This window comes from Bactrocera dorsalis, chromosome 6 (assembly GCF_023373825.1).
Source record: "Bactrocera dorsalis isolate Fly_Bdor chromosome 6, ASM2337382v1, whole genome shotgun sequence".
Lineage (NCBI taxonomy): Eukaryota > Metazoa > Arthropoda > Insecta > Diptera > Tephritidae > Bactrocera > Bactrocera dorsalis.
In genome coordinates this window covers 23,609,195-23,635,871 of record NC_064308.1, presented here as the reverse complement: position 1 = coordinate 23,635,871, position 26,677 = coordinate 23,609,195, and the positions used below count along the sequence as shown (strand labels likewise).

Here is a 26,677-nt window from a genome sequence, read left to right as displayed (position 1 = left end):
GGCGAAGTTTTCAACCCGAACGGTAAGCAAGTCCATTGAAATTGCCCCTCTTGGGTTACAAATGCGGTTTTTCTTCTATCTTCGATTCTTAATGGAATAGACCAAAACGCTGAATTTATGTCAAGATTTGAAAAATATTTGCAGTTTCTTGTTTTTATAACCAAATCATCAATCAATGGGAATGGTTGTGATTGAGGAACTACTATTTTATTCAAATCTCTAAAATCTATGCATAATCTTAATCTTTTATTTTCATCTCTTTTATATGCTAACGTAACTGGAGCAGCAAAAGGACTATATGATTCTTCTATTAGGTTTCTTTTAAGTAACTGTGATATTTGTTCTTCAATTTCTTTTTTATCTTCAATTGTGCATCGATAAGGCCGTTTGCTACAATATTTATTTATTACCAGATCTATTCTGGCTTCATAATCTTTCACAACGCCTATATCATATTTATCTTTTGCAAATATATTCTTATATTTATCTATAAGATTCTGTATTATTTTCTCTTCATAATAATTCAAGTGATTTGTTAAAACATTAAAACTGTCCAAATCTACATGTTCATTGAAGTTTATTTCATGTGTATATTTCTTTATGGGGTTAGAACTTTTCTGTTCTATTTGTAGTTTTTCATTTTGAATCAATTTGAACTTCTGTATGCAATCCAATCCTATCAGAAAATTAAAACTTTAAATCACTATCAGTTATGAATACATCAATATATTTTTCTATATCCAGTATTCTTGCTTTGATTTTTATCAGTTCTTCTGACTTGTAATTGTAATTGTTCTTAAGTTAACTTTTTGTTTCAAATCAGATCTCTTTTGTTTTTTTATTTTTTCTTTATTTTTCTATCCATGTTATCCATCCTTCAGTGGAATATCAACGGATACTTACATAATTACTTACATCGAACTCGAACTTTTATAAACTCATCACTATTTGTGCCTATTCCCTTACTAATGAATATTTCACTTTAAGTTATTTCAAAAGTTCACTAGTTTAACCTCCTTTTTTCCGATTTCTCTCCTCAATTCTCCTCGTGGCAATCTACTATATCCGCAAGACATAGCCTTAGAATTTGCGCTTCAAAATCAGTAAAATTTTATCAGACTTCCCTAATTCCATTGGTCCGGTTCTTCGGGCACGTCAATTTCTTCCTCTAAATCTAAGTTATTACATATTTGTAAGAAACATCATTGTAATACACCCATACTTACCGTTAATAAGATAAATTTAATCTGTACAGATAGTTTTAAGTTCCTAGGCTTAATATTAGACTCTAAGTATTCATTTAAGCAACATTGTCAATATGTAAGAAAAAGACTATTTGTTACCAACATCTACGATAAAAAACATATTGCCTGAATCTGGACTGCCTTTTAAAAAGACAATATGGAAGACAGCTTATATAATCTCTATCAACAATGATGATCCTGCTCAGCTTTTAATGAACCCAACTATTATCCCACCAGTCAGCCGAAAGCCTATGATGCTAGTGCTGCGTACTATAGTTTATATAATAATTTGTTTATTATGTAAGCTTTAATAAAATAAAATAAAATAAAATAAAAAAATAAATGTCCCAATATCAATAGATTTTCTTACTTCTAATAACAATTTTTCTTTTTTTATTGCATATTCTAGAAGAGTACTAGTCTGATATTTAAATTGCATTGCATATCTTATTGAAAACCATCCCTTATTTGCAAATGTATCACAAAAATTATTTCTCCAACCGACCCAACGTGCGTTAAGGTTGGTACGCAGCTCTCAAGTAATTGCTCAAGAACAAAAATACATTATTTCTCAAGTAATTTTGACAGCTGGTTACGCATTGTGAATGATCCACATTAGAAGAGCAAGAGAGAATAAACAAAGTAAACAAACTTTGTGCGTATGTATGTATGTATGCATGTGTATGGTAACACAAATATTTTCATTGAGATTTAAGGAATGTTGTTGATGATTGGTTGGTTTTATACAACATTTCAAAATGGAACATACTTTATAATAATGATTTCAACTAATTTAGGATGAATTTGACGATTACTTCGAATTTCCTGCAAGAAACAATTGTTGATTTGATGTTTCTTCGCAAAACCAGGTTTGCCATATTCACATTTTATTGAAAAAAAGTATTAAAAATTAGTACTAGCTTTCTTAAGAGCTGCGTACTAGCACAAGTAACTTTATCGCAGGAACGTTTCTGGACCGTTTCTTAAGCGTTTTTTTATATGAAGTTTTTACGTTTCTTGAGAGCTGCGTACTAAGCTTTAACAGTTAATTTCAAGAGAGTGCAACTATACCAATCTGTAGCACCTTTCTCCATAAATGATTTTAAGAGTTCAATTCGTTTATCATCTTTAGTTACATCAAATCTTTCGCATTCTGTTTCAAAACTAGTCATCCACAGACCTGCATTTGAATTCTTTCCATTAAATTTCTCAATCGTAAATTCTTTAGCTATTTTGCCGACATGTTTTTCTTCAGTTTTTTCTTGTCTTTTCTCAAGCAACTTTTCTAATACTTGTATCAATGATTGATTTGAACCATTTACAATATTACTTTCAGTCTCTTCTTTTTCTTCTAAATATACATCTTTGAATTGTAAATTATTTGTTTCATTTAGATACACATTCTTCAATTCCTTAGTTAAATCAATCCAAACTTTCCTATATTGCCCTTTTTTACTTATCGATTTCTTTACCTTAGCAAATGCCGACGTTTTTCTCAATTCCTCGTGAAATGCTGAATCGAGGTAGTTGGGAGGCAATTCGAAAGTTCGGCCATCTGGAGTGGCAATGCTGGTTACGCATAGTACTAATGTCTTTGGTTCATCTGTAGTAGATAGCACCGTGAATGTGAACTGCAGCTTGTCCATTGTGAATTACAACGAGAATGTTGTTTTATAATAAGTAGGGATAACTACAAGAATTGTTTGTTGTTTTATAATATGTAGTGATAACTACAAGAATTGTTTTTCTGTAAATAACAAAATTTGTATTATTTTATACAAACTTAATTATACTTAGACTAAAATAACAATATAGAACTTATCCTACCTGTAAATAACAAAAAAACAACATTCAATGTTAATTATTCACTATTGTTTTTGTCCTTTTTTTTTAATTTTCTTATTCGAGTTATAACGATGTGTCCTCTAAGACTCGCAACGTTACACTGAATTCGCATATGTGGCTCGTGGCTCACATCGGCCTGCGCGCAATGCTGCGTAAGCATTCCGATCCGGACACCGACTTATGTGCTAATAATTTCTTTCAAATATAATCACCCATGTAGGGTGCAAATTGAGCGAGTAGTTTAAGATTCGCAAACTTATTGTTAGGCTCTTAAGTAGGGTAGATTCAAAAAATAATAATAAAATTACGTATGCTAACATATACCAGTAAAATCTTGCCCATATCTACTTTTATTAATTTTCCATATTTTGTTAAAATTTATGTTTTGAATGTTATATTGCTAATTTGCAGTTTACGCGACATAACAAAAAACTTTAGGCACTGGCACTTTTTCTATGATGCAATAATGCGTTTGTATGCCCAACGATTGGAATTTAAGTGTGCTATGCCCAATCCATAAAAAAGGAGACCCCACAATCTGCGCCAACTACCGTGGGATTAGCCTCCTCAACATCGCATATAAGGTTCTGTCGAGCGTATTGTGTGAAAGATTAAAGCCCACCGTCAACAAACTGATTGGACCTTATCAGTGTGGCTTCAGACCTGGTAAATCAACAACCGACCAGATATTCACCATGCGCCAAATCTTGGAAAAGACCCGTGAAAGGAGAATCGACACTCACCACCTATTCGTCGATTTCAAAGCTGATTTCGACAGCACGAAAAGGAGCTGCCTTTATGCCGCGATGTCTGAATTTGGTATCCCCGCAAAATTAATACGGCTGTGTAAACTGACGTTGAGCAACACGAAAAGCTCCGTCAGGATCGGGAAGGACCTCTCCGAGCCGTTCGATACCAAACGAGGTTTCAGGCAAGGCGACTCCCTATCGTGCGACTTCTTCAATCTGCTGCTGGAGAAAATTATTCGAGCTGCAGAACTTAATCGAGCAGGTACAATCTTTTATAAGAGTGTACAGCTGCTGGCGTATGCCGATGATATTGATATCATCGGTCTCAACACCCGCGCCGTTAGTTCTGCTTTCTCCAGACTGAACAAGGAAGCAACGCAAATGGGTCTGGCAGTGAACGAGGGCAAGACGAAATATCTCCTGTCATCAAACAAACAGTCGTCGCACTCGCGACTTGGCACTCACGTCACTTTTGACAGTCATAACTTTGAAGTTATAGATAATTTCGTCTATTTAGGAACCAGTATTAACACCACCAACAGTGTCAGCCTGGAAATCCAACGCAGGATTACTCTTGCCAACAGGTGCTACTTCGGACTGAGTAGGCAATTGAAAAGTAAAGTCCTCTCTCGACGAACAAAAGCCAAACTCTATAAGTCACTCATAATTCCCGTCCTGCTATATGGTGCAGAGGCTTGGACGATGACAACAACCGATGAGTCGACGTTGCGAGTTTTCGAGAGAAAAGTTCTGCGAAAGATTTATGGTCCTTTGCGCGTTGGCCACGGCGAATGTCGCATTCGATGGAACGATGAGCTGTACGAGATATACGACGACATTGACATAGTTCAGCGAATTAAAAGACAGCGGCTACGCTGGCTAGGTCATGTTGTCCGGATGGATGAAAACACTCCAGCTCTGAAAGTATTCGACGCATTACCCGCCGCGGGAAGCAGAGGAAGAGGAAGACCTCCACTCCGTTGGAAGGACCAAGTGGAAAAGGACCTGGCTTCGCTTGGAATATCCAATTGGCGCCACGTAGCGAAGAGAAGAAACGACTGGCGCGCTATTGTTGACTCGGCTATCATCGCGTAAGCGGTGTCTACGCCAGTAAATAAATAATAATAATAATGCGATTGATGCTGACATGTACATGTTGCCTCTTCCAATTTTTTTATGAAAATGAAAACCGAGTCAAACAACCAAATTAATAGTACACAGCTAGTCTTGAAAGTTTTAAAATATATATAGAAATCAATTGCTAAATAGCAATATTGCTAAAAATCCATCATCTAAACAACCAAGAACTGAATCTAGAGATACATTTTTAGACAGCATATGTTGCCAATTGAGATTCATAGTAACAGGGTATCTCGACATTAAAAAATCTATGGCATGCTAACTGTCAAATCTATTGCTATTGTCATTGCCAAATCTGTATGTGGGCATTTGTTATCATGCATAATAGGGTAATCCAGAATCTGGTGCAAATGGTTCTGCATCTTTGCAATTGCAAATTAGCAACACTGAAACACCAATGTATTATTTGCACCACTGGTTTTCAAATTATCAGCAGCAGTTAAAAATAACAACATTGTAAACAAAGAGAAGAAATGGAGACATTTTTGTAAATTTTGTAAATTGAAATCAAGAAATTTGAAATTTGTGCTATGTGCCACTTAAAAATATTTCTTGCCTTCTATGTCCATAATTTCTTCAGAAGCTTTATCAAATAAAGCGTCAATTAATTTTTCCCTAAAAATTTTTTTCGGCATATTTTCCAATTTGTGCAAAATTTGAAATTTTCGAATAGGTAAGGTTTATATTTTCGGACTATAATAATTATAGCATAACTTTTATATACCAATTAAAATAATAATATTAATATGAGTAATGATATTGTTACAAAAAGTAGTATTAAGTTGTATTTGTATTGCTGTATGCATCCCTTATTATGAACAATAGTTGTAGGTATATGGAATAGCATTTGTCGAAACAATAGACGTCTGGCGCCGCACTGTCTGCTTGTCGAAACAATAGACATCTGGCGCCACAGCCGTCTGCTTGAACAATTGCAGAGTCTGGCGCCGCGGCTGTCTGCTTGCGTCTGGCGCCGTATAGCATTATGTTCTGGTAATTTCCAGACGCAATATTCTAGAAGGACACGTCGGCATCAGCGAGAAGTGCGTGGCTATATAAGCCGTGGCAACGCCAACGTAATCAACGTAAGAGGAAACTGCTATAGTGTAGACGAGCTGTGAAATAAAGAGTTGTTGAATTAAATTAAACAGTGTTGATTTTATTTGTCAATCCAGAGATACGAACCTAACAAAGTAAACTAGCAAGAGTAAATTCGTAACAATTGGTGTCAGAAGTGGGATTGTCAAATAATCCAAATTCAAGATGGTTAAATTCGGAGAATTGAGAATTCAGCAATTAAAAAAGGAACTGGAGGAGCGTAATTTGCCGATAAGCGGGCAAAAGGCGGATCTGCAGGCACGATTACGTGAAGCAATGGAAGCGGATGGAATTAATGTGGACGAGTTCAAATTTGTTGGGCCAGAAACTTCTACAAAGGTAGAAGAGAAAGTAGAAGAAATCAAGTGTAGACATGAACACGTTGTTAGTGGCTATTAAGCAAATGGCAGAAAATGTAGTGCAAACAGAAAATCGTCTGGCACAGCAAATGGCAGAAAATGCAGTGCAAACAGAAAATCGTCTGGCCGAAAATGCAGTGCAGGCAGAAAATCGTCTGGCACAGCAAATAACGCAAATAGCTGAAAATACATCACAGTTAGAGTCTCGCCTTACACAACAAATAACTGAAAATAATACGCAGTTAGAAAAGCGTTTGGTACAACAGATTACAGAAAATAATACACAAGTGCAAGAGAAATTTTCAAAATTTGAAGACGAATTAAGCACAATAAAAAATGACGAAGAAAATTTAAGATCAGAATTTCTTCAACTGAGTAATCGTGTGCGAGAACTGCAACTACATGGCCCTGCACCATCAACAAATAATCAAAGATTGAAGGCACCCACATTCGATGGAAGTATTCCATTTCAAATTTTCAAACTTCAGTTTGAAAAGACAGCAACGGCCAATAACTGGAATGCAGCGGACAAAGTGGCGTCCTTGTTTGTATCATTGAAAGGACCGGCAGCAGAAATCCTTCAGACTATTCCAGACTGTGAACGGGACAACTATGAGGCATTGATGAGTGCGATAGAAAGACGATATGGTAGTGAGCACCGGAAACAAATATACCAGATCGAACTGCAAAATAGGGGTCAGAAGATGAACGAGTCATTGCAAGAGTTCGCAACTGAAATAGAACGACTGGCTCATTTGGCAAATGCAGATGCACCTGTGGATTACATTGAGAGGGTAAAAATTCAATGTTTCATAAATGGAATTCGTGATGTGGACACCAAACGCGCCACATATGCAATGCCAAAAAGAACGTTTGCTGAAACGGTTTCGCACGCCCTCACACAGGAAACAGCTTCCCTACTAAGTAAACCAGCACCCAAAGTACAAAGGGTTGAAATGGAACAACCGGCGCTGATGGAGGAAATATTGAAGACTCTGAAGACAATTGCTGCACCGCGAGTAAATACAACAGGCAGATGTTTCAACTGTGGAAAAGCGGGTCACTTTGCCCGAAATTGCAATATAAAAGTAAACCCATCAAAACGGAAACAACCAACAGATAACGAGGACGGAGCATCCACATCTCACAAGTCGTTAAACTAAAACGGAACAGTTCAAAGGGGCGTGAGCTGGTTCCCACAACTATTTGCCCCACCATCTCGATATCACAAATAGGTCGCCATGACAACAATCTTACTATCAATGGCATCGTGAATGGACGACTGTCAACGCTTACTTTGGATACTGGTGCCACACATTCAATTATCCGACCGGATGTGGTAAGAGGAACGGTTGAACCATTAGTCGGTTGCAAGCTTCGAACGGCCACCGGAGAGGAAGCAGCTGTCGCGGGAAAAGTGTTTTGCGAAGTGATGATTGGTACCCTGGAAGTTAATCACACCTTCATCGTAGCAGAAATCACGGATGAAATTATAATGGGAGTAGATTTCATGATTGATCACGGGGTTACTTTGGATTTAAACAAGCAAATGCTGTTTTGCCAGAACATGGAGATGCCTATAAACACCGGATATGTGACCAACGTTGAAAGTAAGAGGGTGATTGTTGATGATAATCAGAGTATTCCACCAAAATCTGAGGCGATTGTATGGGCTAAAGTGAATGGAGGAGGTGGGACTGAAGAGTTGTGGATTGTGGAACCAACAAAAATAGATACACCCATATTGGTAGGAAGAACGCTTGTGAAAACTAGTGAAGACGCCACCATTCCGGTCAGAGTAGTGAATGAATTCAACACGCCTATAAGTCTGAAGAAAGGAGCCGTAATTGGACAGTGCCAGAATATAAGTGCAATAGCACGATGCGAACGGTCACAACAGAAACCTACTATTGAGCCACAGCAGATAAGTCCTACACTCCTAAATAATTTGCTGAACGAACTGCATGGAAATGAAAAATTAAAAGCAGAAAAACTATTAGAAAAATACGCATCCATATTTGCAAACGAAGGAAACAACACAGGAAGAACGAGCATTGTCAAACATCGCATAAATACCGGAGACGCTAAACCAATCCGGCAAGCTCCGCGTAGGGTTCCACTAGCAAAACGTGAAGATGCTAACAAAATTATTGAAGACATGCACAAAAACGGTGTAATCGAGTCCATGGAGCTCACCTATCGTCTTAGTTAAAAAGAAAGATGGTAGCACCCGTTTCTGCGTAGATTATAGGAAGTTGAATGATGTCACAAAGAAAGACAGTTATCCTCTACCGAGAATCGACGATACATTAGACACCTTGTCTGGAGCGAAATGGTTTTCTACATTAGATCTACAAAGTGGATATTGGCAGGTCGAGATTGATGAACGTGACCGTGAAAAGACCGCTTTCAGTATGGGCGACGGGTTATGGGAATTCTCTGTGATGCCATTTGGGTTATGTAATGCGCCTGCAACGTTCGAGCGACTGATGGAACATGTGTCAAAAGGACTCAACTGGAAGACATGTTTGGTATATCTTGATGACATTATCATCATGGGAAAAAGTTTTGATGATCATCTGAAAAATCTAGAGGAAGTCTTTCAGCGAATAGCATCAGCCGGATTACGCTTGAATCCCAAAAAGTGTTCATTATGGAAGAAGCAGGTCACATATCTCGGACATAAAGTGTCAACTGAGGGGATTCACACCGAGGAGGGAAAAATAAAAGCAGTTAAAGATTGGCCTCAACCCACCAACATACATGAACTCCGCAGCTTCCTCGGCTTATGCACGTATTACCGCCGTTTTGTACCTGGATTTGCGAACGTGGCTAGAAGTTTACATGATTTAACAAAGAAGAATCGCCCGTTTGTATGGCAGTTGGAACAAGAAAAAGCGTTTGAGCAGCTGAAAGAACTACTTTGTACGGCACCGATGTTAGCTTATCCAATACCTGGAAAGAAATTCATCCTGGATACAGATGCGAGCGCTTATGGAATTGGAGGTGTCCTGTCTCAGCTCATCGACGGACAAGAAAGAGTAATTGGGTATTACAGCAGAGTGCTCGGGAAACCAGAGAAAAACTACTGTGTGACGCGAAAAGAACTACTAGCTGTGGTGGAATGTGTAAAACATTTCCACAAGTATTTGTATGGACAACGATTCTTGCTGAGGACTGATCATGCAGCATTAAAATGGTTATTACAGCTTAGGAATCCGGAAGGCCAAATTGCACGATGGATCGAAAGATTACAGAATTACGACTTCGGAACGGAACATCGAAAGGGGATTCACCACAAAAACGCGGATGCATTATCACGTCGCCCTTGTCCACTGGAATGTAAACATTGCTCCAAATCAAAAGGAAAAGAAGGTATAATCGACGTGCGATTACTGAATATAGATCCTGAAGATGATTGGACTCCTCACCGCATCAGAATCAATCAGCTGGAGGACCCTGATCTTGCAAAGCTGGTAATTGCCAAAGAAAATGGGGTACGACCACCAAAGGAACAAATAAGTAGCGAGAGTCCAACTGCAAAAGCATATTGGGCCCAATGGAACAGCATAAACCTCGTTAATGGATACCTTCATCGTACCTGGGAAAGCGAAGATGGCAAACATTCTCGTCTGCTGATCATAGTACCGAAGTCCATGATCCCGAAAGTATTGAAAGAATATCACAATGGACCTAGTGGAGGGCACCTTGGAATTACAAAAACTATAGAGAAGATTAAACAACGGTTCTACTGGATCGGTTGTCGAGATTCCATAGCGCGGTAGGCTACAACAGTACAACGTGGGATCACCATTTGAACGAGTCGCAATGGATGTTGCAGGTCCGTTCCCAACCAGTACGGCCGGAAACAAATATCTACTGGTTGTCATGGACTATTTCAGTAAATGGCCAGAAGTATATGCCTTACCAAACCAAGAAGCGAAGAGTGTAGCCGAAGCGTTTGTAGAAAATTGGATAACAAGGTTCGGAGTGCCCGTCGAATTACACTCAGATCAAGGCAGGAATTTCGAATCTTCCATTTTCCAAGAAGTCTGTACATTATTGGGCATCCACAAGACACGGACAACAGCGTTACACCCACAATCAGATGGGATGGTAGAGAGATTCAACCGAACGCTCGAAGAACATCTGCGGAAAATCGTTAATAAAGATCAACGGAATTGGGACAAGTGCATCCAGATGTTCCTGCTGGCGTATCGTTCAGCAAAGCACGAGACAACTGGTTACACGCCAGCAAAGATTATTTTTGGATCTGATCTGCGACTCCCTGCTGATCTTAAGTTTGGAACGAATCCTACAGCTGTAAGAAGTGATAGAGATTATTGTTCTGCCTTAAAGGAAGAAATGAATGAATTGCATCTAATGGTAAGACAGCATACGCATCTGATGAGCAATAAGATGAAGGACCGGTTCGATCAAGCGGCAAATTCAAAAGGTTTTGAAGAAGGTGATCTGGTCCTGTTGTACAATCCACTTCGAAAGAAAGGCTTGTCCCCGAAACTGCAGACAGCCTGGGAAGGACCCTATATGGTGATGAAACGACTTAATGACGTGGTATACCGCATACAAAGAAATGGGAAAGCACGATGTAAAATGAAAGTAGTACATTTGGAGAGGCTCGCCCCATTTGGTTCAAGAGGATTTGTGGCTAATCGGGACGATTAGGCTTTAGTGGAGGGCAGTGTTACAAAAAGTAGTATTAAGTTGTATTTGTATTGCTGTATGCATCCCTTATTATGAACAATAGTTGTAGGTATATGGAATAGCATTTGTCGAAACAATAGACGTCTGGCGCCGCACTGTCTGCTTGTCGAAACAATAGACATCTGGCGCCACAGCCGTCTGCTTGAACAATTGCAGAGTCTGGCGCCGCGGCTGTCTGCTTGCGTCTGGCGCCGTATAGCATTATGTTCTGGTAATTTCCAGACGCAATATTCTAGAAGGACACGTCGGCATCAGCGAGAAGTGCGTGGCTATATAAGCCGTGGCAACGCCAACGTAATCAACGTAAGAGGAAACTGCTATAGTGTAGACGAGCTGTGAAATAAAGAGTTGTTGAATTAAATTAAACAGTGTTGATTTTATTTGTCAATCCAGAGATACGAACCTAACAAAGTAAACTAGCAAGAGTAAATTCGTAACAATATTTTGATTTATGCTTGTATACGTTTATTAAATTTAAGACTTCGCCCATTCTTTAATCCATTTTGTATAATTTTTCCGCAAATTATCAATATTAAACCATATTATTGTTTTGGAAAAATGTATTAATTATTTTGAAAATTTACTTTATTTTTACAATAAAACACAACCGTCTTAATACTCGTTCTACTAAAGTTAGTATAACGGAATGAAAATGCCGTCCGTATATGTGTAAATGGGATATGTTGACTTTTTGAAATTTTTATAGGAATGATAACTGCGCTGTCAAACTGCTGACGTGACAGCTTATTGCTTCCAATAAATGGCGTACTATTAAGCATTCCATATATTGCTTTTCATAAGCAATGTGGAGTCTTTACAAGCGATAGAAACTGTAATACAGTTAGTATACAATAAATTTTTGCCTGTCGAGATGCCACGTAAAGTTAAAGTCTTTTGCGTGGGTTGTTAATATTCATATTACTCACATATCTAAAGCGAGAAGTGATTTTAATAACATTTTAGTCTAGAAAAACCTATTGTTTTAGACAATATTAACATTATAAGTGTTTTGTACATAAAAATTAAAAATTAGTTTTGCTATTTTTATTTAGATATGCATTTTTTCTGTGAGTACTTAAGTGTATGTAACCTTTTTCTAATATAACTAAGTAGGTGAAGAACGTTTAACAAACATTTTGGGTAAATTTTAGAATAGCATCCCCCGATTTCAGGGTTAAAATGGGTGTACGGATAGAGGCAATCCTCCAGATCAAGAAAATATATATGTATATAGCTGCAGCTGACTTATGCTTTTGAGATATTTGCATTTAAATTTCTAAAATTCAACTATTTAAAACGAGTGTTTCTCCGATTTATAATGAATTTTATACCTAAATTTATAACTTACATCCACTAACGTTTCACTCATTCGGGCTGGTATTTAGAATAGCATCTCCGGATTTCGGGAGTAAAATGGGTATCACTGGAAAGGTGATGTTCTCCAGATCACGAAAATATATATATGTATATAGGTAGTTGCCGCCGACTTATAGTTTTGAAGATATTTGCATTTAAAGTTAAAAAATTGACAACTTTTGAATTGATAATTTGTATATTGTGAATAACTTTTTCACTTATATTATGCACTTTTCACTTACTAACACTTCACTTCCGCGCCGCGCTTCAAAAAAAATAACCATGGCAACCCTTTTATTGTGCAAATGCAGAGAATTGTAACTAAAATAAAATAATTAAAATAAAGCCTTATTTACAACAAATATTAAAAAAATTAATATACAGAAACGTTATAGTGACCACCTTTCCAGTGACACCCATTTTATCCCTGAAACCCAGGGATGCTATTCTAAATTTTACCCCTAATTCGTTTCTAATCATTTATTTTATATTATATAGTGTCCATATCCAAATTTTATGTAAAAAATTATGTAAAAATAGCTAATATTTTTAAAAATATGAATGTTTAAAAATTCAAAAATTGCCCTAAGAACACGTGTTATTTCTCCATGTTTCACAGAATATTTTCACGTTTTTCACTCACTATATTTAAATATACACTCCTAACATTGAAATAAGTTCACTTTTCACTTTTATTTTGTAATTTTGAAGCCAAATTTAGTAATTTAAAATCACTTATCAAATTTATGGCTGAAAAGCTTAGAGTGTTTATATTTACGAGGAAAACCAGCGTTGCCACACCTTAAAAACCAAAAGTGAAGAATTTTTAGCGTTTCACCGTGTTTTCTTTGTTTGTACTTTCGAGTGATTCTTTTTTCTTTATTAACTATAAAAAACTATAAAGAAGATTTTTCAAGCTAAAATTGAATATGTGAACACTTTTGCATATGCATATATACATATGTACATACATATATGAATAATATGTGATTTATATTTAATAAACACAGATAAGTAAAATCGTGTGATAATATTATAATATTACGAGCGAATACCCGGGGTGACTGAAGTATTTTCGCATAGTACTCCTTTCTGCGTTGGCGGCCTTCGGCCGCGCTCTAAAAAAATAACCCTGGCCGAGCGAATACCCGGGGTGACTGAAGTACTTTCGCATAGTACTCCTTTCTGCGTTGGCGGCCTTCGGCCGCGCTCTAAAAAAATAACCCTGGCCGAGCGAATACCCGAGGTGACTGAAGTACTTTCGCGTAGTACCCCTTTCAGCGTTGAAAATAAAAAAAATATATTGACTTTTTGTTATAAAGTGGTTATAATTTATGGTTATCATGCACTCAAAATTTAAGTTTTCGTTATAAAATGGTAAATTATATCTGTCAGTGATTTCCATTTATTTTTGATGATACATTGGTTTGTATTTTAGGCGACGACATATATATTATTATATTTAAAATATGAGTTTTGGGTAAGAAGTAGTTATATTTTTCGGTTATCATGCACTCGTATTGAAAGAAAATTTGAGTTTTCGTACTGTACTGTATACTTTACACTTTATTACGTAATATTATTATATAATATTACTTATACATGTGTATTTATAATATTACTAGCTGACCCCGCAGCCGTTGTCCTGCGTGAAATTATGTAGTTTGAAATGAAAAGAAAGTTATATTTATCATTTCATTTGTTTTTTTCAATGTAACGCAGCTTTATAAACAACATTTTTCGGTTTCTGTTCCGGTGTACAGAAAAGATGGTTTTTCAACTCGTGAGCACGCTACGACACATAACATTTCTAAAATTATGCCTCACACTATGCGACTATCCTTGTGTTCTGTTGATTGTCATCTCAAATGCAATTTTCACTGGAATGGTAAATCGTTAGAACTCCAAAGAATTCGTAGAATCAAGCATTCTGCCCCCTTGTATTCGATAGCTAGGTCACAATCAGTCGGGCTCCATTACACAGTTTCGGCGCATGAAGATTGCGAAACATAATAACGACAGATCCTACTTTGAGACGCAAATGATGGGGGGCATACCAAGCCTCTCCAAAGAATTTAGAAATTCCACTGGATAATTCACGGCATCGTCTTCATTGTCAAGACGATCGATCGATTTGTATGAGCGTAAGTCTCCTGGAATTTGACTTTGAATCTTCCAGTTTAAGTCAACAACATCGGTATTTTTGGCAGCTAACATTGCGTGTGCACTTAAGGAATCGTAGTTACGATAATTTGTCCAATGTCCGAACATTCGTGATGAGTTCATTTTGCGTTAATTGATAAACGGCAGATGGAATTGATATCAAACCACCGGAAGTATCAACCGGAATTGACCTATTTCCAATTCTTAGCGAATACGATAAAAAATGTCTTCGGCAATGTCATTTTTGTTGGCATCCCATAATTTACGCGGGTTTGAAGGCGATATGTCAAACTGATTATCGCGAAAAGTGTGCAACCTTAATTTGCATTCGAAGTAGCTATCGCATCGTCCATCGTTTGATTTTAGTGACTATCATGTTACATAAATTGTAATTTCTGGCTTCCTTCTCAAAAAGTTGCCCACACCGAACCATTCACACTACGCAGTGACTCAAATGAATTTTAACCGCGTACATTAATCTATAGCAACCGAAGGTAGAAGCGTTTTTTCGGTTGGATTGTGTAAATTCGTCCTAATGCATTAGTTGAGAACACACCTAGATGTCCACTTACTGGTTGGCCTTGCTTTCTGCGCAACTATTTCTTCGACGATGCATTCCATGTATAATATCAAGATATTTCCGAATGCAGCAATGTTCTCGCAAACGGATCACTGACGAAAGTTGAGAAAAAACTCCTAAATGTTAATTTTGTTGCTGGCGGTGTTTCCACTGGCTGGTTCTCTGGGTTGAAATACAATGTTTAAGCATTCTCCAAATTAACTGCGAGACGCACAACAGTCGGAAAACGTTCATGAATTGCAAAAGTAAATATCCTACAAAGCTCTTTATTGCAGTTCACGCATCGACCGTATCGTTCAAGACCAATAACCGCCATGTTGCTTCCTTTGGTGACGTACTTACAAACGTATTTTATCGATTTCACCAAACTGCAATACTCAACATTGATATGAGTTTTGAATGTGAATTAGACAATAGTGGCGAATATGGTACGATGCATGTGTTGTCAACTTCGATACTCACGCCTCTAAATTGAATGCTAAATGTTCTGCCATTGTCGTCTGGTGAGCAACGCCGATAGAGTGGATATCCATCATTTCTAGTTTGTGTTTCCGAAAGAAAAGTACGTGGATACTGTTTCGTGCATTTATTGACAGACATTCAAACCGAAGTGGGGTTGTGGTGTCCGCAAGGTCCATGAACCTTATTGGTTTTCATCACTTCGTATAATAGTGGATCTTTCTTTGCATCAGAAATTGCCGCATTATTGAATGATGTCATCAATTTAATCTGGTGTAATCACCTTCCACCATCCAAAGAAGAATGTGTGCGTGCGGCAAACCTCTTCTTTGCCACTCAACAGAGTACATCTAGTACATGTATATAATATTACTTATTTACTTAATAAATTTAAAAAAGAAGATATCCGAAAAAGAAAAAGAGGAATTTCAGCGAATTGCCTTATCATCACATGGCAGCGCTCCATTTCGTCGTAATTTTTGGTAAACAAATGCAGTTCAAACGAGTGTAAAATGTAATTTTTAAAATAAAGATTTTTTAGTTAAAACATCTGCTAAAAGTGTAAAATGTGGATTCATTTAAAAGATTATAGTGTAATTTAATTAATTTGGAGAAAAAAATGTGAATAAAGTGTGTTTAATGAGGTGAAATAACTTCTTGAAATGGTCCAATTTGACGAATTTTCGAACTTTAAGGCCGAATTTCTCCTAAACTAAGTGGACCCTATAACCCTATATGTTTTTTAATCAGGAGGACTTCCTCTTTTTCTTCGCCAAAGAAATCGGAATTGTGCCTTTATCTTTTGTTAAATTTTTTTTTTGGTCACACAATAACAAAAGGGTTGCATTCTAACTAAAAATCAGTATTACCTTACTTACATATTTCACAGAAGAACCAAAAGAAAGAAAGAAAACAAATAATACCCTAATGTCAGGAAATATTAAACGTTCATGAGAGCGGCTTTTCCGAAAACGTGCACAAATTTCAACGGGAAATGTCTTAAAATACTCGTTTTTAATTCTACTTTACGAATATGTATGTCGTGCGCTTGTAAAAACAATATTTTCTTTGTTTTAATGAAAAAACATCGTATGTCCCGATATCAAAAATTCTCTTTTACAATTAACACGTCTTTGGATGTTAAAAATATATTTTATATCAACTATATACACGTAATTATTGATATTTAGTTAATCAATAAGAGAAATTGGTTTTTGTGTTATTTTTATAAAAATATGAGAAACTTCACAATCACTTCACTTCAACGAAAATGGCAAAGTTAGTTCGAAATTATGGCATTACTGTTATAAATTCGAATGGGCACTATTGATTCATGCGCTGATCGTTTTCGAATTATCGCTACTCTCGATATTCGAGACTGAACGAGAATTGATAAAAATGAGAAATACATAATAGAAAAATTTATAATTCATTATTATTGCAGAGAGAAGAAGTTGTACACAGAAGAATTTTGAACACCCCGGTGGTGGACCGACTAGGGTTATTTTTTTTGAGCGCTCGATGAATTATAAATTTTTCTTTATGTATCCCTAATTTTTTCCAATTCTCTTACAGACTCGAATATTGAGAATATCAATATTTTAATTTCGTTTTATTTTTCCAATTATTATTTTTCTATTATAGTATATCTCTCATTTTTATCAATTCTTGTTTAGCCTCGAATATCGAGAGTATCGATATTTCGAAACCGATCACTGCTTGTATCACTAGTTCCCAATTGAATTTTGAACAGTGGTGCCATATAAATCGTAAATATCGTGCAAAATCATAATTATTTTTATGGTGTTTATTATAAAAAAACATAAAAATAGGTAACGCGCCATATATATTCGTAAATTGGAGTTAAAAACATGAATTTTAAGACATTTCCCGTGAAAATTGAAGCTCGTTTTCGTAAAAGCCGCTCTCCTGAACAGTTACCTAGGAAATATATAACACATTAGGGGGATTCTCATGCTCTTGCAAGATTGCAGATTGGGCCAGGGCACGAGAGCACCCATTGCAGAATCTATTGACATATGAAGGGCTGATTCGGTCAATTTATTATAAATGACTATTTTGAATTGGCGCACCTTCTGCATTCATTCTTAGCAAAAAAACTCTAACAAATCTTTATAATTTAATTAAAAATTATAAAATCTATTTAAAATTTACCTTTCTGAACAATTTAACGTCACAATATACATACATTTAAATAAAATGACAGCTACCACAGGGTTGCAATTATTTTTTTACGCAATTCGCAATTCGTCCACGCAAGGGTTTTGCAAGAGCAAGAGAATACCCCTATTAGTTTCTCGCATAGAATTCCTATTTGCATTGACTTTGTATCGCTTCAAAAAAATAACTCTCGGTCGGACCAACACCTGGTAATGAGAATTCTGAAAGATTTTGCATTACTAAACACACGATAATGAATTTAGTTACGACGTCATAATTTCTCTTTTTTCTTATTTTTCTCCATTACAAAATATGGTAACACTAATTTTTTGCTTGTTTACAACCGTTTTCTTATTTTATGAATAAATGGATTTTAACTAAAGTTTGATATTGAATTAAAGTTATTTTTGCGCTATTCAATATAAAATAAATGACTAGAAACGAATTAGTGAAGTTTTAGTGTATATAAAAGTAAAAAATATAACTACAGAATTCATTATAAATCAAAGAAACACGCATTTTAAATAGTTGATTTTTTGAACTTGAAATGCAAATATCTCAAAAACCATAAGTCAGCGGCAACTTTATGTATATATTTTCTTGATTTGGAGGACCTCCTCTATCCGCACATACCAATTTTAACCATGAAATCGGGGAATGCTTTCCAAAATTTACCCCGATAGTTTCTTGGCGTGTGAATACTCCTACATCTAAAAAGAACAGGAAACATTTGGGACTAAAATGGGTATGGTGGTTAGAGGATAGGGTACATTTTAGAATAGCATCTCCCGATTTTGCATGATTACGGTTCTTTTGCCACCGCGATTTGAGGTTATGCACGGAAGGAGGAAGTCCTCAATATTAAAAAATGTGCACTCACATACCCTCCTCAGACTTATTTTTCAGGATATTTGTATTTAAAATTCCACAATTTTATGTGCAATTCACTCTCACAGTTGGTTTGTTTATATGGCATGACAATAGCAGTGTTGCCACTGGTAAATGTTCAGGAGAGCGACTTTTCCGAAAACGTGCACCAATTTTCACGGGAAATGTCTTAAAATACTCGTTTTTGATTCTACTTTACGAATATGTACTTTATGCCTTTAAAAACAATATTTTCTTAATAAAACATCGTATTTCCCGAAATTAGAAATTCACTTTTACACTTAACACGTCTTTAGATATTAAAAATATATTTTCTATCAATTATATACACGTAATTATTGATGTTGTTTAGTTAATCAATAAGAAAAATTGGTTTTCGATATTCGAGACTGAAAGAGAATTGGTAAAAATGAGAAATACATAATAGGAAAATTTATAAGAGAATAATCCATTAAATTCGCATCTGGTGAATTCGAGAGCCATTGTGTGGTCGTAATGAAGTTCGGAACGTTCTTTTTCAGCCATTCTTGGTTCACTCTCACTTTGTGAGACAGTGCTGAGTCTTATTGAAACGTCCATGGTTTGCGACCGAAATGTTTGTTTGCCCTCGGCTTCAAAGCAGCCGCCAGAACACTTTCCCGATAATATGTCGCATTTACTTTGACGCCAGGCTTGATGAAAACAATTGGAGAGCGCCCATCTGCGGTGACAGTGACCCAAACCATTATTTGGGGCGGGTATCTCGTATGAACGGTCGGTCAAGTGAACACTATCGTCTTTAAAGTTTACGAATTGCTCAATTGGAAAAATTTTTTCGTCATAAAACACAATGTTCGGAATTTGACCACTTTCGGTCAAGCGAAACAACTGCTTCGCTCTCTCAAGTCTTGTTCCTGCTTCGGTGTGAGATCATGGGCCTTTTGGAACTTGTAAGGCTTGATCTTGAGCTCACTTTTCAATATGCGTCGGATGCTGCGGTCGGATATTTTCAATTTTTTAGCCATTTGATTGGCTCTTCGTTGTTGTTGTTAACGGTTAGCTAATCCCCGTTAGGATGGTAAGGGTTGTTTGTGGTGTCGTCGAGGTCATCTAACGGTAGCCCAAGAAACGTGCTGTTGCGACGGGGTCGGACCAAAGGGAGGAAGGTGTTTGATGGGTAGGGTTTGTTGGGCATGCAAAGAGGTGGCCAGTGTCATGCGGGGACTCGTTGCATGCAGGACATACATTAGGTATGTCGGAGTCGATTCTGGATAAGTAGGAGTTTAACCTGCTACAGTATCCAGAACGAAGTTGCGCTAGGGTCACTCGCGTTTCTCGCGGCAACTGGAGCTCTTCGTCTGCAATAGGTGGTGGTTTGGCTCCAAGAACGCCATTCACGGGAAGGGAGTCGGTGAAGGTGTTGATGGCTCCACTGTGAATGGCGGTCAGTGCCTGTCGAAAGTTTGTTGCGTTCGAAGTCTGGTCGGCGTACTGTTCGATGTCGTCGACATAGTCGAGGAATGACCTCTTGATGCTCCTGGGAGGCGGTTCCGCTCCAAGCAGATGGCTGCAGGGGTGATTTCTACGGAAACAACCCAGCAGGAACTGCCTGGAGAGGAGTAGATTATGCTCCTTTACGGGTAGCATGCGCGTCTCACTATGGAGGTGTTCAATGGGAGACATCAAGAGGCATTCCGTCGTGGTCCGGAGTGCTGTATTCTGATAGGTCTGAGTTTCCTCATCTGCGTACCACTGCATCCAGGCGACCATATCGGTGCTGCATAGTTCAGGACCGGCCGGCCGATTGCCTTGTATGTTGCCAGCAACGTTTCTTTGTCTTTTCCCCATGTGCTGCCGGCTAGCGATTTGAGGATTTTGTTGCGGCTCTGTACCTTGGCGATAATCGCGGTCGCATGGGGAGAGAAGGAGCATAGACTATCGAGGGTTACGTCTAAAATCTTAGGGTTATTGACGGTCGGAATTTTGAGGCCATCGACTGCAATATTAAGTTCCAGTTTGTGAATATGGTCGCTGTGGATTTGGTGGGGGAAAGTTGGAGATTCCGTGCAGTGAGGAAACGAGAAAGGTCGGAGAGGTAGCTGTTCACTTTCGAACACATGCCATCGATTCCATTGCCCGACGTCAATATCGTGCAGTCATCAGCGTACGAGGTTATGGAAACCCCCTCTGGTGGTTGTGGGAGTTTCGAGATATAGAAATTAAACAGTAGCGGGGAGAGGACACCACCCTGCGGAACCCCCTGTTTAATTCTTCTAAGTTTGGATGTTTCACCTCGAAATAGTACGGATGACTGACGACCGTTCAGATAGTTCATGGTCCACCTCTTGAGCCCTGGAGGGAGAGTGGTTTTTTCAATGTCCTGCAGTAGCGTTGTGTGGTTGACCGTGTCAAAAGCTTTTGACAGGTCCAACGCTACGAGGATCGTTCTTTCGCAGGGTGGTTTCTGGTTGAGGCCATGAACTATCTGGGCGTTTATGACGCTAAGTGCTGTGGTGGTGCTGTGCACTTTGCGGAAACCATGCTGGTGGCTGGCTAGGCTCAGGTGGTGAGTGAAGGTCGGGAGTAACAAGGCCTCTAGTGTCTTCACTACTGGGGAGAGGAGAGTTATCGGTCGATAAGATTCCCCTTTGTTGGCGGGTTTCCCAGGTTTCAGTAGTGGGACCACTCTTCCGACTTTCCACACATCGGGTATTTGAAGAGTGGTGAGCGACAGGTTGAGGACCTTGGTGAGATATTTTACTCCCGTCGAGCCTAGATGCTTTAACATTAGCATGTTTTGGAGGATTTTGCCTTGTTGATGACACCCTGAACCTCCTCATCGGTGAAAGTAAGTGGCGCGCAGTTGTTTGGCATTTTGCGCAGCCGTCGGTTAACACATCTCTTGGCCTTGTCTACCGAAGGGTGCAGTGTAAACTGCCGGCTAAAATAGCTCGCGCACTTCTTCGGGTCCGAAGAGGCATGACCATTGAATTGAACTTCAACTCGGTCGTCGTGTCTCTTCGGATTAGACAAAGCTTTGACAGTAGCCCAAAGCTTACTCACACCGGTGGAGAGGTTGCAGGACTTCAGGTGCTCTATCCATTTCGTCCGCTTATGTTGATTCACCATTCGCCGAATCTCCAAATTGAGATCCCTTATTCGGGGATCCCCGGGATCGGCATGGCGTAAGGTGTCGCGCTCATTAGCTAAGACAGCTGCTTCGGCTGGGAAATTGGGGCGGATTTCCGCTATTCTTCCAGCCGGGATGAAGCGAGCAGTAGCTGCTGCGATCACCTTGCGGAATTGACGTTCGCCAACGCATACGTCCGTAGGAATGGGTAGAGCGTTGAAGGTGCTCTCAGTGAATTCTGTGAAGCCGACCCAATTAGCTTTTTTGAAGTTAATGAAGGAACGGTTGTCCACAGAAACGAAATCGGGAGGCTTCTCGATCGAGATAATTATGGGCAAATGGTCTGATGCAAGAGTTAGCATAGGTCGCCAGGTTATGCTGTTTATCAGGCCACCGCTAGCAATGGTAATATCCGGCGAGCTATTACAGGTGCCCATAACTCTGGTGGGGGCTTCGTCATTCATTGTGCAGAATGTCGAATCGTCAATCTGTTCCGCCAGCTCCATTCCCCTACGATCGTTTGACAGGCAGGAATGCCAAAGATCGTGGTGCGCGTTAAAGTCGCCTAGTACCAAACGGTTTTCACCACGAAGTAGCGCGCCTATATTCGGGTGATATCCTGTAGGGCAACATGTAACTGGGGGAATGTATATATTAAATATTTCGAGCTCGACATCGCCTGACCGGATAGCTATGCCCTGACATTCTAGGGTAGTATCCCTGGGGTCGATGTCTTCATCGATTTGACGATACTGCACGGTGTTGTGCAATATGAAGGCTAGGCCACCACCATTATCTCGCTCGCGATCTTTACGAATGACGTTGAAACCTGCACAACTCAGAAGGTCTGAGCGGCTGTTGAGCTTGGTTTCTTGGACCGCAGCTATCGATATACGTTCCCGATTCATGAGTGCAACTATCTCCTCGATCTTGCTCTGGAGTCCGTTGCAGTTGAATTGAAGTAGTTTCGTTTGTCGCGGGTGTCCGTGAATGATCCTGGGGGTGAGGGAGTGACGTGTTGGTGGTGGTTGTTGCAGCTGCAGAACCCGCGGGGGCGGTTGTCGCACTGGGGTGTTGGTTGGCGACGCCACTGTTGTGAGATGCGGGGGCAGACTCCTGCAGCATGGGGCAACGTAGGTGACACTCCACTCACGTGTGGTGCGCAAGCCGGAACACGTCGGGAAGTGGCACCAGCCAGTGCAGGAATTGCACTTAACTGATGCGACGTTCCGACGTATGACGGTCTGACACACGGAACAGACTGTGCGAGGAACCAAGAGTTGCTGATTGGTTCTCGCACGAGGATTGGAGCGGGATGAAGGTTGCGGGGGGGACAAGTCAGAGTGGGAGCTGTGTTGCCTGTTTGAGCTCCTGACCGTGGAGGTCCTTTGTTGGCCACTCTGATTGAGTGGCGGCGCGGCGCGCGAACATTGTGCAGGTTGCACAGCCGTAGAGGCTTGTATCGCATTATTGCGCAGACAACACGGGGCCACGTAACGCGTGGTCCACTCCCTGTGGGTCTTAAGGCCTGAGCAGGTCTTAAGATGGCTCCATCCATTGCATGTATTGCACCTGACCGAGGTGGAGTTTGGATTGCGCCTTTTAGCGCAGACGCAGCAGAAAAATTCCTCCGGGCCCGGGTTGGACTCAATGCCAGCACGAGTTAGGAGGATACGGAGCAACCCTGATGCAAGGCGTTGCTTTAAGGACGACACACACAGATTAACACTCACCGATCCAAACGGGGTTAGATCGCCGAAAGAACAGCCCTTGGTCGGATGAAATCCGAGTCAATTCCGGTGCGTAGAACCGGCTGTCGTGGGAATTACAATTAGAATTATTTTTTTCTGTCGTTACATGCAGTATAAAACTATTCAAATTTTTTATGTAATCCGTAATTTTTATGGTTAGCAGTCATTTTATTATTTTAGATCTCACTCGCTGATGTTAATTCTTACTCTGCTTTTCTTAGAAAATGCCTCGGAAGCGGAAATCTGGTATATCCAAAATGGCTTGGTAGTTTTATTGACTGGTGGTTTCCGTCAAACTCTCCCAGTGATTCAGAGGGGGACACCAGCAGATGAAATTCAAGCGTGAATTAAATCATCACGCTTAGGTCGACAGTTGAAAAAGTTCAGGACTTTACGCAGAAATGTTGTTGAAAATTGGTGATGGTTGTTTAGATGTTGACGTTGAAGGCTACATATTACTGTGAAGAGAATTTTGTAATTTAGTAGAAAGTGATGTGGATTTCATTGCTAATGTTTTTCCGGAATCGCGACAAAATTTGCGTAGTGATCAGTGGTTGTGTGCAAAAGCAATATTAGCACCAAGACATGAAATTGTTAATAGGATCAACACTGATATTTTAAACGCGGTTCAGGAAAAATGAAGGAATATTTGTCAATGGATACAATTATAGATACGGAACTAAGTACTTTATATTCTGTGGAGTTTTTAAATTCACTTGAACTATCGGGTGTACCGTCACATAAACTTCAATTGAAACTAAATGTACCAGTAATGCTTATGCGAAATCTAGATGCTCCTCTGCTATGTAATGGAACAAAGCTTCGGATAACAAAATTGGGACAGAACATACTTGGTGCTACTATTACAGGTGTCGGTAAGGGAAATAGTGTTATACATAATACCTCGGATACCAATTGTTCCCACTGACTTTCCATTCAAATTTAAAAAGGTTCAGTTTTTCGTCAAGATTAGCTTTGCTGTCACTATAAAGAAGGCACAAGGACAAGCATTACAGGTAGCAGGAGTGCATTTAGAAAACCCATGCTTCTCTCATGGTCAACTTTATGTAGCCTGTTCACGTATATCTAATGCCCAGAATTTACACATATTTGCACCCGACGGGAAAACTTATAACATGAACAGAATTATTTATTTTTGTTACGGTGAAATATATTTTAACATTTTTTGTTGCATTTCAATACGCATATTTTAAGGTGTTGAAACTTTTTTGTCTGTAGTAATTTTTTAAAAATTGTTGATCTCAACCAAGCAATAAAATTTAGTTATCATTTTGACTCATTTCTATTATTATACCCTTACCCTTTATCTCTCATACTTATTTAATGTCTCCACTGCGGGCGAAGCCGCGGGTATAGAGCTAGTTAATTATAAATCGGAAAACCGCGTTTAAATACTTGAATTTTAAATGCAAATATCTCAATAACCATAAGTCAGCGGCAACTATATATGTATATAGTATACAAATTTTCTTGATCTGGAGGACTTCCTGTATCCGTACATACCCATTCTATTCTAAATCCCAATAAATTAATAATGTATTAATAGAAAAATGTGGAACTTTAAATACAAATATCGCACTCGCGTTTTGGACGCCATCCTGAACAGTTGTTTACAGCGTGATAAATTGCAGTTTATAATTAAAAAAATAAAATAAAATATAGTTCAAACCTGAAATTAAAAAAAAAACAATAATCAAACAAAAACACAAAATGGACGTAGAGGCTGAGGAGCCCGAGAGCTAACCGTTAAAACAACAACAAGCCCGAGGGCTCCTGGGCTTATAATGTGAAAGAATCTGCCAAAAAAGCAAAATATGTTAATGATAAAATTAATATGGAAAGCAACATTATAATAAAACCACTCTCAACAACAAACACTCCAAACATATTCAACCCGGAAAAACTTACATACGATGAAGACCACCAAGGTCCATTCATCGTATATATAGATACCAAATACAGAGGAAATGAACGAAGCGCGATAAACGCGGTCGCGATCACGGGCTTGATTAAAAAACTAAAATATGGACACGACGATATCAAAGAAGTGAATAAAGTTGGATATGGAAGAGTCAAGGTTCTATGCAAGACGGCAAGAGTTGCAAACGATGTATGCAACAATCAACTTTTGAGAGATAAAGGATACGAGCCAAAAATCCTTCAACACTGCATAGCCAAAGTGGGCATCATTTTTGATATTCCCAAAGGAATCACAATGGAGGAGCTCATGAAAGACGTACACTCTAGTGTGCCAATACTAAAGTTGATAAGAGTGGAAAACAGATCCAAAAACGAAAACGATGTCAAAATTCCAACAAGAAGAGCAAAAGTTTTTTTCAAAGGCCAAACGATCCCGGAATACATAACCTATGCCTACACTAAAATTAAAGTAAGCCCCTTCATAGCGTTAACACAGTGATACAAGTGCTACCGTTTTAACCATTTTGCACAGCACTGTAACTCGCCTATTACACACGGCAACTTTTGTTGCGGCAACTCTTAGTTTATAGGCGAGGGGGCGACGAGGAGAGGAGAATCGCGCCGAGTTTCCAGTGTTCAGCAACTCGCTTTGTGTTCTTATTCGTAACAGTTCGATGAATGCGACGTTTTTCGGCATTCGTGTTCTTTCTTTCGTAGTACATAGTTGCATTTGAGTATATTTTTTTGAAATTAATATTTTGAATATATTTAAAAACGTTAATTTCATCTTTTGGCAAGTAATTTGCAAACATGTATACAGATATACATAATATAATATGCATATTTTAGAAAATGGAGTATGACGAAAAAATCGAATTAATTAAAGATATTGTGAAATGTATGGAGAAAGCCATACAAATTGATTCAGACGATAGTGAAAAGGGTGATATATGTGAAAGTCTGTCATATAATCTTTGTTTTAATTTTGAATTATAAATAAAATGTATTTCTTAATTGACAGAACTGATTAATATATGTGATAGAGTGGCCCAAATACCTATAAGGAAAAAGAAACGACAATGGGTTAAA

The 26,677-nt window shown here is 38.6% G+C and overlaps 2 protein-coding genes across 2 annotated transcripts in view; one reads left to right on the top strand and one right to left on the bottom strand.

The window, feature by feature from the left end:
* Positions 1–1,532: 1,532 nt before the first annotated feature.
* On the bottom strand, positions 1,533–13,035 carry LOC125779489 (uncharacterized). Its single transcript, XM_049460850.1, has 2 exons — positions 12,509–13,035; positions 1,533–2,991 (listed from the first exon to the last, which is right to left on the bottom strand). Exon 2 carries the CDS (start codon positions 2,888–2,890, stop codon positions 2,276–2,278), a length of 615 nt encoding a protein of 204 aa, XP_049316807.1. The 5' UTR covers positions 2,891–2,991; positions 12,509–13,035; the 3' UTR covers positions 1,533–2,275.
* Positions 12,074–26,677, top strand: part of LOC105226455 (eukaryotic translation initiation factor 4 gamma 3) — a 78,295-nt gene continuing 63,691 nt past the window's right edge. Inside the window, exon 1 of the mRNA XM_049460069.1 lies at positions 12,074–12,227. The gene's annotated coding sequence lies outside the window, so the exon portion shown is untranslated. The remainder of the gene's footprint in view (positions 12,228–26,677) is intronic.